General features: G+C 42.3%; 1 protein-coding gene across 1 annotated transcript; it reads left to right on the top strand.

Annotated features, from left to right (window-relative positions):
- Nucleotides 1–429: 429 nt before the first annotated feature.
- Nucleotides 430–11,145, top strand: LOC140065307 (uncharacterized). Its single transcript, XM_072112902.1, has 5 exons — nt 430–567; nt 3,221–3,340; nt 5,726–5,872; nt 6,276–6,422; nt 9,508–11,145. The coding sequence occupies exons 1-5, from the start codon at nt 516–518 to the stop codon at nt 9,699–9,701; spliced, it is 660 nt and encodes a 219-aa protein (XP_071969003.1). The 5' UTR covers nt 430–515; the 3' UTR covers nt 9,702–11,145.
- Nucleotides 11,146–12,813: the final 1,668 nt, after the last annotated feature.

Raw genomic sequence — 12,813 nt, 5'->3', positions numbered from 1 at the left:
AAGCCACCCATCCGCATGCCCACAAGCCACCTATCCGCAGTGACCTATCCGCAGGTGGCACTTTAGGGAGCCGTTGGACCTCAATACTTGTGATAATCAATGGTTGCAGCAGTGGGACACCCTCCTCCTAGATACTTATCCCAGTTACAGTGGAAAATGAAATAGTAATCAATGGAGCTTAGTTGTTAGACAACAGTCAGTAAATGAAACCATTGTCTCTGCACATTGGTAAGAGTAACTCTGCCCCGAGACGGCACAAATAGGCTCATGGGAATAATTATTTATTATTGTCAGTCTGGAAAAGTCAACTGTTTAATGACTCAAAGCACAAGAAGAAGGCAAATATCTGAAAATTGCCGGGAGCTCCAGTCCTTTTGGTGAACAATTACTGTACTGACTCCCAACATGACATCAGCTCCTTCCCTGATGCTGTATAAGTACCAAGGCTGCAGTATAAGTTTCCTCCAGAAGTCTCAGGAGAACAAGATCATCCAGAACATCCGGCCGTAGCAGAGATGAAACCTGTTATAATAAGCGTCTTCCTTCTCTCCTTCTTCCTTTCCATAGGTGAGTATCTTCTAAGAGTTTCATCTATGACCCATGTTTTATAAACAGAAGGAACTGACCTTTGAGGGGCTTCAAATTTGAGTATTTAAATATCCTTAAACATGTCTTAAACTTACCCAGCAGTCCCCAAAGATATTTTGGAAAAATGGAACAGGAGGAATACGGCGCTTTCCCTGTGTAGTAGGTGAACCAGGTCACTTCTTCCAAGCTGCCACACGTTTATAGACACCTTCGACTAGAGCCCAAACATGTAGGGTAACCGAATGTAGAGCCGTATCTACATGTAAACTGCTTTTCTGCCTTACATAGTATTTAGCAGTTCTGTAGAGATTCCTTTGCAGTGTGTGCAGGACTTTTACAGGCAGGCTCAGCAGATGTGCCAAGGGTTGCAGAATAGAGGTTTCCCAAAACCCATCATCAGGCAGTTCCGTACCCGGGGAGACAGAAAGGAGACCACAGAAATAATCATCCTGATAGAGATATTTAATGGCAAATCCCCTAAGATGATGGGGATTCTAGAAAAAATATTTTGCCATTTCGAAGGATCTGGATATTTCGAGCTGTGGGTAAACCTCTCAGTTACTTTGCATCAGGGAAAGAACAGTTAGGGCCCTTTCACATGAACAAATGACAGCTAGCATATGGCCGCCATAGGAGTGCATTGTGCATGGGGACCGTGAGGTCAACACATTGGGGAGAGATTTACTTATCCGGTCCATTCGCGATCCAGCGTCGCGATCTCTGCGCTGGATTCGGGTCCGGCCGGAATTTATTAAGGTAGTTCCTCCGCCGTCCACCAGGTGGTGCTGCTGCGCTGAAAAGCATCAGAACGCGCTGGAGTTCACCGGTTCGGGCTGAGTGAAGGTAAGTGCAAGCTCCGCAACAGATTTTTTTGTTTTAAATGCGGCGGTTTTTCCGAATCCGTCGGGTTTTCGTTTGGCCACGCCCCCGATTTCCGTCGCGTGCATGCCAGCGCCGATGCGCCACAATCCGATCCCATGTGCCAAAATCCCGGGGCAATTCAGGGAGAATCGGCGCAAAACGGAAATATTCGGGTAACACGTCGGGAAAACGCGAATCGGCCCCTTAGTAAATGACCCCCATTGTGTGTCACCATCCTGCGACGCAGCTGCTTATGGAGACAGGAGCGATGTATGCTGCACCCGGGTCTTGGTTTGGGTGTACCATACCAGTCTGTGAAATGGTTCTGGAGACCATCTCGTTCATAGTCGGCTCACCAATATCCCTGTCAAGGGCATCTGTCTGAAAAAATAAAACATTTTAGGAACATATAAATTTTGGGAAGTGTTCAGCTAGAATGGGTAAGATGTTCACCGATGTATGTACAGTGTGATCATACAAAACAAGAGAATTGCTGGGGGTGGTCTATCTGATCAAGGGTTAATGCCCCTTAAGCTATGTAGAGATAGTTTGCTTCCTCTAAGGCAGTGATGGCAAACCTTTTAGACACCGAGTGTCCAAACCCACATATTTTTTGGAACGTGACAATGCGACTCCCTTCTCTTTTACAGGTTTAAATTGTATAGGCACCTGAGGACACCAATATAGTAGAAAGAAGGAGAGGAATTTTGGATTATCATTGTAGCTTCCTTCTAGGGTCCTGGGCTGCCTGGGACTGCAAGAGGCCTTGAGTCCTGTCTGCCAATTTCTGCACTGGGGCGATGGTGAGGGTGCCCATAGAGAGGGCTCTGAGTGCCACCTCTGGCACCCGTGCCATAGGTTTGCCACCACTGCTCTAAGGGCATCACTTCCTCAAACGGCACTAAGATAAGTCTTTGGCTACTCGCAACTTTGTCCCTTGCAACCAGAGTAATTCACCACTCATCAGACTCCAACTAGGGTCCGGTAGGCATGATTCATGTAAATGTGTTGACACTCCTCAAAACACCGGGCGTTTTCGTTCTGATTGGATGAGCCATAGGTAGTCCCAACGCTGTGGGTGGAGTTAAAGGCTCTGATTCACTTGGCCGAGCATATGAAGGGAACACAATACTGCTGTAACCTTGATGGTAAGTGTTAAATAGAATTTGTCCACTGATGAAGATTTGTTGGGTTGTCTTTAGGGAAACATAAGGATCTGCTGAATGGGGGAGGGTTACAACAGAAAATACTCAAAATCGCATAAAAGTGATTATAAGTGCTTGTTTGATTATAAAAAGCTTGTTTTGTTGGTGAGCTCTGTCAGACTTGCTTATAAAGAATTTCTTAAAAGATTCTCATCTCCGTGTGTTACTTATAGAACTATTTCATCTTACTCTCCTGCCCTGAAATAATAATAGCAAAAATACAGATACCAATTCCTTCTGTTGATATGAAAACTGTAAACTATTGGATTCGGCATAAACACTGGTGTAACCTTGTTTTATACATTTTTAGACTTCTCTTCTATATATATAAACATTTTAATAAACAGAGAAAAGATACTTTACTTACTAAACACTGATGACCCGCTTTATCTCTGAATCTTATGGTACCGCTATGGGGTCCAACACTACTCCAGAAAATTCTCTTCCTTAAAGTTTGTACCCAGCTTTATCTTCTTTTTTGTTTTTCCTCCTTTTTTAGATTTGATGTTCATGATTAATGTCTTTGTCATACTATATGTGTAATATTTTACGTGTTCCAATCCCAGATGCTTCTCCTATAAGATGCTACAAATGTCATGCAAAGAACAGTGAAACCTGTGCGCCAACTATACAACAATGTATGAAGGGAGAACGCTGCGGGATCATGTCTGAACAGTATATATATAGTGAGTATAGGTTTCTAGACTTTTTTGCACCTTTTCAAACTTTGATACACAACTACATAGACGGAACTTTGATGTTTCAGTTTTCAAAGATTTGCCTTTTCTGTCGCATCCTTACTATAAGTCACTTACTCCTCTCGCTTTGCTTAAAGGAAATACGCCATCAAAATCTGTCATCATGAACCAGGGGAACTTACTCATAGATCCAAGCACTGTGACTGTGGTGAAAATATGCAAATTAGCTTGAGGGGATACCCCAGCCCCTCTATAATCTGGCTTTACATGGTGTTACACTGCCTCAGCCTCTCCCTGCTCCCTCAGCACTTGTGAAGTAAACCACACCTGCTGCATTCTCAGTGGAGGGGGAGCAGGGGAGATGGTGAGACAGTGTAACAGCCTGTAAAGTCAGATCACACAGGGGACAGAGTAGCTCCTCAGGCTGATAAAAAATAATTTTAAAAGTTGATATTAGAAGGAAGGAGGCAAAAATAAAATATATGAAGACTACCACAGTCATGGTGTCTGGACCTAAGTGAGTAGGTGTCCCTGGTTTAACATGATGGATTCTGATTGTAGATGTCATTTAAATCTTTGCGGGATTCTATGGATTATTTTTATGAGATCATAGTAGATTCAGATGAATGCAGCACTTGTCCATCAGAGTTGATGTAGGGGAAGGAAGCAAAAATACCTTATAAAGTTCATGCTAATTGGCCCATAGTGGAACAAACCTTCCTGACTCCAGTATGGTTACCAGAAAATAGCAGAAATACCATTTTCCATTAAAAAATATTGTTTATGATGTTTCCTGTTTGTCTTTTAGGTGTAGTAGACACTTCCTTGTCTTAGCTACAGATCTTGGAAAAGTGCACAGTTAATTTTCATGTTTAGGTGTAGAGGACGCCCCCTTGTTATGATTAAAAGTCAAAGTGTGGAGGGTATCCTCTTGTCATGGTTACAGGTCTAGGTGTAGAGGACGCCCCCTTGTTATGATTAAAAGTCAAAGTGTGGAGGGTATCCTCTTGTCATGGTTACAGGTCTAGGTGTAGAGGACGCCCCCTTGTCATGATTAAAGGTCAAAGTGTGGAGGATGTCCTCTTGTCATGGTTACAAGTCTAGGTGTAGAGGAGGCCCCCTTGTCATGGTTACAGGTCTAGGTGTAGAGGACGCCCCCTTGTCATGGTTACAGGTCTAGGTGTAGAGGACACCCCCTTGTCATGGTTACAGGTCTAGGTGTAGAGGACACCCCATTGTCATGGTTACAAGTCTAGGTGTAGAGGACACCTCCATGTCATGGTTACAGGTCTGGATGGAGAGGATGGCCCCTTGTCATGGTTACAAATCTTGGTGTAGAGGACGCCCCCTTGTCATGGTTACAGGTCTTGGTGTAGAGGACACCCCCTTGTCATGGTTACAGGTCTAGGTGTAGAGGACGTCCCCGTGTCATGGTTACAGGTCTAGGTGTAGAGGATGCCCCCTTGTCATGGTTACAGTTCTAGGTGTAGAGGACACCCCCTTGTCATGGTTACAGGTCTGGATGGAGAGGATGGCCCCTTGTCATGGTTACAAATCTTGGTGTAGAGGACGCCCCCTTGTCATGGTTACAGGTCTTGGTGTAGAGGACACCCCCTTGTCATGGTTACAGGTCTAGGTGTAGAGGACGTCCCCGTGTCATGGTTACAGGTCTAGGTGTAGAGGATGCCCCCTTGTCATGGTTACAGTTCTAGGTGTAGAGGACACCCCCTTGTCATGGTTACAGGTCTAGGTGTAGAGGACGCCCCCTTGTCATGGTTACAGGTCTAGTTGTAGAGGACACCCACTTGTCATGGTTACAGGTCTAGGTGTAGAGGACCCCCCCTTGTCATGGTTACAGGTCTAGGTGTAGAGGACACCCCCTTGTCATGGTTACAGGTCTAGGTGTAGAGGACCCCCCTTGTCATGGTTACAGGTCTAGGTGTAGAGTACACCACCTTGTCATGGTTACAGGTCTAGGTGTAGAGGACGCACCCTTGTCATGGTTACAGGTCTAGTTGTAGAGGACCCCCCATTGTCATGGTTACAGGTCTTGGTGTAGAGGACACCCTTTTGTCATTATTACAGGTCTAGGCATAGAGGACACCCCCTCGTCATGGTTACAGGTCTAGGCATAGAGGATATCCCCTTGTCATGGTAACAGGTCTTTAAATATCGCAGGAATCATTCATACAAGAAGTAAAAAATCTATTGGATATTTTGATACACAATTTGATGGATTTTTCAGTACATAACAAGACTCATTATGCAGGGTGTGAACTCAAACTCAAAATGTATTTGTATTATATTTTAATATTCATAAATGATAAATAACAATTTAGTTATGACAATAAACCATTTTTTTTCTTTTCCAAGATAAGACCTTCTGCTCAGTATGGAAGGGTTGCGTTGCTAACGTGCCCTGTAACGAGACTCCTTATTCATTTGTTAACAAAGACGTCTCCACAAAGGTGAACATCCAGTGCTGTGATACAGATCTGTGTAACATCAAAATGTATGAAAGTAAGTGCAGAGGATGAGACGTGTAAAAATTTAATGTTATAGTCACTGGAGTGGTCAGAGCTGATCATTGCAGTTCGATTCCTATTAATTAGAATGGGAGGTAAGGTGCAGTGACCCAATTCGGCCACTACACCGAGAAGAGTGCTATCTGCTTCCTGTTCCATCCTCTATGCAGGAACTACTAAGAACAGCTGATCCGTGAGGATATTGATTCTGATCTGATATTAAATACCCGTCCTTAGGATGGGTCATCGATACTCTCAGCCCAGGAAGACCCCTTTAGCTTAGTAGCTGTCATCTGTATTACCAGACTTCATCAGCTCCGTTACATGAAATGGAAGTCATGTGCTAGATAAGTCATGTCATGTGCTAGATAATTTACACAAATATTTGTTTTATTTAGTGCCAAAAGAAGAGGAAATGCTAGGTCCCAAATGTCCGTCCTGCTTTAATCCTAACTCTACAGAGGAATGTGTTCCTGACGGAGAGACCACGTGCCGAGCCATCGATGACAAGTGCATGACATTTGCCGGGACAGTTGAGAAACCAGGTGATACTTCTTGCTCTTGTCGCTCTTCCTCCATCCTCTCTTTATAAAATAAAATTATAAGCCGACCGAGTATAAGCCGACCCATGTATAAGCCGAGGCCCCTAATTTTACCACAAAACCTGGGAAAACCTATTGACTCGGGTATAAGCCGAGGGTGGGAAATGCATTGGTCACAGCCTCCCCATTATATAGCCTGCGGGCACTGCCCCATAGTATATAGCCAGCACCTGCCCCCAGTATATAGCCTGCCAGCCCATATCCCCCAGTATATAGCCAGCCCCCTGCCCCAGTATATAACCAGCCCCCTCCACCAGTATATAGCCAGCAGTGGGGGAAGCCGGAAAGGTGAGTTTTGATATATTTTGTTTACTTGAGTTTAAGCCGAGTTTGGGTTTTCAGCACATTTTTTTGTGCTGAAAAACTAGGCTTATACTCGAGTATATATGGTATTTTCATTTATTTACTACGATCATAAAATTTCATAATTTGCACACACATCCATGGAGTCAATTCATAAACTATATCCTCTTATTTTTATCCCACATTTATAACACATCCCTGGTCTCTATATTCTTACATCCTACATTACTTAAAGGGAACCTGTCAGCAGAGGGCTATTTTTTATTAGGGGACAGGCTGCTAAAGACAAAGCACTATATATGACAAATATGCTTTTAAGACATGTCTGTGTTATATAGCGTTTCAAATAAAGTATGTGAAACATTACATGGCTCCCTGCCAGTGTGTCCCAGTGAGGTCCATTTCAAATGACAACTTCTGCTCTGTAATATATTTACTGCTCTGCCGACTCCATCTCAGCATTCCGGTTACCTGTCCGCTCTACCATCCAGAAGCTTCCAAAGTGAGTCTTCCCTGTCACCTTGCAGGGTCACTCAGGGACCGTTAGTCAGGTTCCTGATAGTGGGCTCTCCCTTGTCAGGGCGGCTTCTATACTGCATGATGGGCCGTAGCCCGCAGGGACTATCACTACCACCTCTTACCCGGTCTGACAGCTAGCACCAAGCCGGGCTGTGGTTGCCCTGTTACTGGACAGGTTTGTTACTGTAGTAAGTAAAACTTTTGTAAACTATTTTATAATTAGTGATTTTTCTTACCCATTCCATAAAATTTAATACATTTTAAAAAAAAAATATGAAGTGAGCTCTTAATGTTACAGCTCGCCACAAATTGTTTTGACAACAGAAAAAAAAGATTGTGTTTCCATTTTTAACTCCCCACCTACAAAAATCCATAACTTTTCCATTTTTCCTTGTACAGAGCTGTGTTCAGGCTTGTTTTCTGTATTATAAAATTGTACTTCCTGCAGACAGTGTGTAATATTCCATGCCGGGTGCGTGGAAGCAGGAAAAAAAATCCAAAAAATGACATTTCAAAAGTGATATAGACAAAAAAAACACATTTTTTTGTAGGTCCTGTTTTTACAACTTTCCTGATGCACTGAAAATGATGCTTCCCCTTTACTCCTTGCGTCTGTGCCAACACATATAAAATGTATACGTCTTCTATGAGATCTTAGAACATTTAGCCAATTAAAATGTTTTGTATAAATTAATTATTCATTTTGCCGTAATCTGATGCCAATGCCTTTTCATACCTTAGAATATAGATCTGTATGAGGTGTCATTTTCTCAGAACTATGTGCAGGGTGTACTATGTGTAGTGTGTACTATGTGCAGTGTGTACTATGTGTAGTGGGTACTATGTGCAGTGTGTACTATGTGCAGTGTGTACTATGTGCAGTGTGTACTATGTGTAGTGGGTACTATGTGCAGTGTGTACTATGTGCAGTGTGGACTATGTGTAGTGTGTACTATGTGCAGTGTGTACTATGTGCAGTGTGTACTATGTGTAGTGTGTACTATGTGCAGGGTGTACTATGTGCAGTGTGTACTATGTGCAGTGTGTACTATGTGCAGCGTGTACTATGTGCAGTGGTGTGTACTATGTGTAGTGTGTACTATGTGCAGTGTGTACTATGTGCAGTGTGTACTATGTGTAGTGTGTACTATGTGCAGTGTGTACTATGTGTAGTGTGTACTATGTGCAGTGTGGACTATGTGTAGTGTGTACTATGTGCAGTGTGGACTATGTGTACTATGTGCAGTGTGGACTATGTGCAGTGTGTACTATGTGCAGCGTGTACTATGTGCAGTGGTGTGTACTATGTGTAGTGTGTACTATGTGTAGTGTGTACTATGTGCAGTGTGTACTATGTGTAGTGTATACTATGTGCAGTGTGTACTATGTGTAGTGTGTACTATGTGCAGTGTGGACTATGTGTACTATGTGCAGTGTGGACTATGTGTAGTGTGTACTATGTGCAGTGTGGACTATGTGTAGTGTGTACTATGTGCAGTGTGGACTATGTGTACTATGTGCAGTGTGGACTATGTGTAGTGTGTACTATGTGCAGTGTGGACTATGTGTACTATGTGCAGTGTGGACTATGTGTAGTGTGTACTATGTGCAGTGTGGACTATGTGTAGTGTGTACTATGTGTATTGTGTACTATGTGTCCTGTGGACTATGTGTCCTGTGGACTATGTGTAGTGTATACTATGTGCAGTGTGGACTATGTGTACTATGTGCAGGGTGTACTATGTGTAGTGTGTACTATGTGCAGTGTGTACTATGTGTAGTGTGTACTATGTGCAGGGTGTACTATGTGTAGTGTGTACTATGTGTAGTGTGTACTATGTGCAGTGTGTACTATGTGTAGTGTGTACTATGTGTAGTGTGTACTATGTGCAGGGTGTACTATGTGTAGTGTGTACTATGTGTAGTGTGTACTATGTGCAGTGTGTACTATGTGCAGTGTGGACTATGTGTACTATGTGCAGGGTGTTTTTAAACTTCTAAACTCTAAACATTGGAGGAATCTCCAAGCATGAACATAAAGCTTACCTTGTAGTATGTGAGAAGTTTTCAATCCCGGGAGTCAGAGATCCTCCCTTACACTACAGTATCTTATGTAACAACAAATTGCTGTGAGACCCAAATTATCCCAGAACCTGATTATAAATGTATCATATGTAATGAATGATCATTGTCTTTTTGATTGCAGATGGAAACATAGAAACGTACTCCGCTAAAGGCTGCATGTCTTCCATTGGGTGCAGTTTGATACTAGACCAGATTGTTGGATGCCATATAATGGAGGAGAAGATCTTCCGGTGTGATGATATCTCACCGAAACCTTCCAACCGCAAAGAAGAGGAGAAAAATACTATTTCACTTGTGCCGGGATCCTACGTCTAATTCTGTCGCCATCGGATGATGAAGCTTCACCAACGCAATCACTAAAAATGTTCACTTCACGGCTAATATGTTATAAAGATAATTCTTTACAACGATTGCAGATATCCAGCGAAGGTTTCAACGTTTTATTTCCTTTTCTCTTTTGATTTATTTTGTATTGTTCTTAGTTGAATAGTTTTTAGTATTTTTGTAGCAACTTCTGTTTAGAAGACACTTTAGACGCTCAGCTCCATGTCCCCTCCCCAGCCCTAGAGATAAATGATCTTATTGGAATGATCATTGTCGCTGCAGTTTATGAATTGTCGTCCTGTTTTCAAAATGTTGCAGATCCAAAACGGGAGGGGATGTGATGAGCGGACCTGCTCAAGCTTGTTTTCTGATAATGTAATAAATAAAGCTGAGTGTATATGTGTGTGTACGTATGTATGTGTATGTATGTATGTTTGTGTGTGTGTGTATTTGTGTGTATGTGTGTTTTTATATATGTATTTGTATGTGTATGTATGTATGTATGTGTGTATGTATGTATGTGTGTGTATGTGTGTGTTTTTGTATGTATGTGTGTGTGTTTGTATGTATGTGTGTATGTGTGTGAATGTATGTGTGTGTGTATATATATATATATATATATATATGTGTGTGTGTGTGTATGTATGTGTGTGTATGTATGTGTGTATGTTTGTATGTATGTGTGTGTACATGTGTGTGTGTGTGTATGTATGTGTGTGTATATATGTGTTTGTATGTATGTATGTGTGTGTGAGTGTGTATGTATGTCTGCTAAAAGAATCTGCACCGTCTTGTTTCTATTCACCACATTTTGCACAGCCGCTTTCTGTGACTCATGGAATGTCATAGATTTGGTTTTGAGCCAAAAATTTCACCCTGCACTTTCCAAAATTTACATATTACTCACCACATGCAGGAGCCATTGTCTGCTGCTGTGGCAGACAAGTTATGTGTGAGGTAAGATGAATAGGGATATAGAGGTAGGGGGAGATTTATCAGAAATGTCTGCGGTAAAACTGTTAAAGTTGGCCATGGAAACCAATTACAGATCAGCTGTAATTTTATAAGCAACCGTGCATAAATGAAACTTGAGCTCTGATTGGTTTCCAAGGGCAACTAGAGCAGTTCTAATTTCAGACATTTCTGATAAATCTCCCCATAGACAAAGTGACAGTCAGAGACAGTCACTGAAAGAGACAGCCAGAGACAGTCACTAAAAGAGACGCCAAAGGTAGGCACTGAAAGAGATGGGCAGAAACAGTCACTGAAAGAGACAGTCAGAGACAGTCACTGAAAGAGATGGCAAAAACAGTCACTGAAAGAAACAGAGTGAGAGATGCATATAAAAAATTTTTTGTTAACCCATTCTATTTTGTTATAGTGAAGAACAGTTATTTCCTATCCCAGGCAACGCTGAGATCTGCAGCTAGTTAATAATAAATCCTGTTATTTGAATTAAAAAAAATAAGATTTTAGTACATTGAAAAATTTATGTTATTGCATCAATTTCCAACAAATGCTAAAGAACAAGAGTTCTTAAAATGCACCTATAGTAAGCTAAAAACTTAGGGTGTTGCTATCTCTATGTCATAGGTAATAAATTTGTGCCATCTTTTGCCCACTCTTCACCTCTACTCTTTAAGAATAAACGTACAATTTGACCTGAGCTTCTAGAGCTCCGGTGAATATTGGTGTCTTTGTCTAGCCAGGTCTTCATCAGGCCTGGAATTTATCTTTATGGTAAAACTACTAATTTGGTTTGGCCTAATGTGAACAAGAACATATTTATACCGTAATATGAGCCTATCATTGGCAGTGAGATGACTCAGAGAACGTGTTGCAAACAGGTTTTTTTTTTTAGATTTTTTCACATTCGGAACTTTTTTCCAGCTTTCCAGTATATGGCATGGAATAATAAATAACGCCTCAGAGAAGTAAAATACATTACGCACAAAATAAGCGAAATGAGCGAAAAAACCTGTGTCTTTAAGGGGTTAAAGAAAAATTAGCTTTCCAGGAGAGGGAGTCCCGGCTTCTCCCTCTGGCCATGGTGTGGATTTGAAGTCTCCCCCCAGCATGTGCAGTAATGAGGGATAAGCTGAACCTTGACTCTCTCTGTGTGTGGTCATAAATCTCCGCAGGGAACGGCTGAGGCTTCGCTGTCCATTCGGGAGGTGCTGAACCTGGGAAAGGGAATATTAAATCTTCTCATATTCGAATGATGTTGGGTACTGTAAGGGATTCATTTTCTAAGCTGGTGGGTTTTTAGCTGATGATTTGGATATGTTAGGGAAGGGGGGTATTTGGTGGGGTTAGTAGAGAGGAGAATGAAGTGTGTATAGGCTGGTAGAAGGGCGGAGATGGGATGGGTCGTAGAGCTGATGTTGGGTTGGTGGACAACTATAGGATATTTCAATTAGGATAATAGTAATATAAATTTCTTGGATGGAGTTTGCAGGTTATTGTGATTCTGAATCCACTGAGCTTGTCTGCTTTTCAGTTTTTCCAAATACATTTGCATATGTTCTGGTATGTTCTTCCATTAGGGTGATCTTGACACTGAACATGTTTTCTTGTTGGAGGGTGAGGTTACTCGACACACTATGATATATTTCCCGTTGTGTGGCTTTAGACCAGTGTACGTCTTTTATAACTCTCCTGCAGGGTCTCTAACCCAAAGCTCCTGTATTGCTTGTACTTAAAGGAATCCTACCATCTCGGATCTTACTATTAAGGTAGATCCGGTGGCAGGGTCAACTAATGAATGACATGGGAGCCCTTACTAGGGCTAATCCTTGAGTGGCCTGTAACTTTATAAATCTTTTTTTGCCCTTATATTCAAATATCTGAAAGAGGCCCCAGTATCTCTGCAGAGCTGTATGTACTTGGCTGCGAAGCTGAAGCTACAGCGCATGCTTAATAGCTCCAGCTTCGCAGTTGGGTGCGCGCAGCCGCCGGCTCTGCGCGTACCCAACTCTGAGAGCTCTTCAGGTCACACCCCTTTCCCTTTCACTTGTACAAGATTGTGATCAGTCCTTGCCTCAAGGATGATGGCAGAGGATATGATACTATAGAGTACCATCAGGTACAGGCCGGTCCAGAT

This window comes from Engystomops pustulosus, chromosome 6 (assembly GCF_040894005.1).
Source record: "Engystomops pustulosus chromosome 6, aEngPut4.maternal, whole genome shotgun sequence".
Taxonomy (NCBI): Eukaryota; Metazoa; Chordata; class Amphibia; order Anura; family Leptodactylidae; genus Engystomops; species Engystomops pustulosus.
Note: the sequence above shows the minus strand (reverse complement) of the source record. Positions and strands in the feature narration are given on the sequence as shown.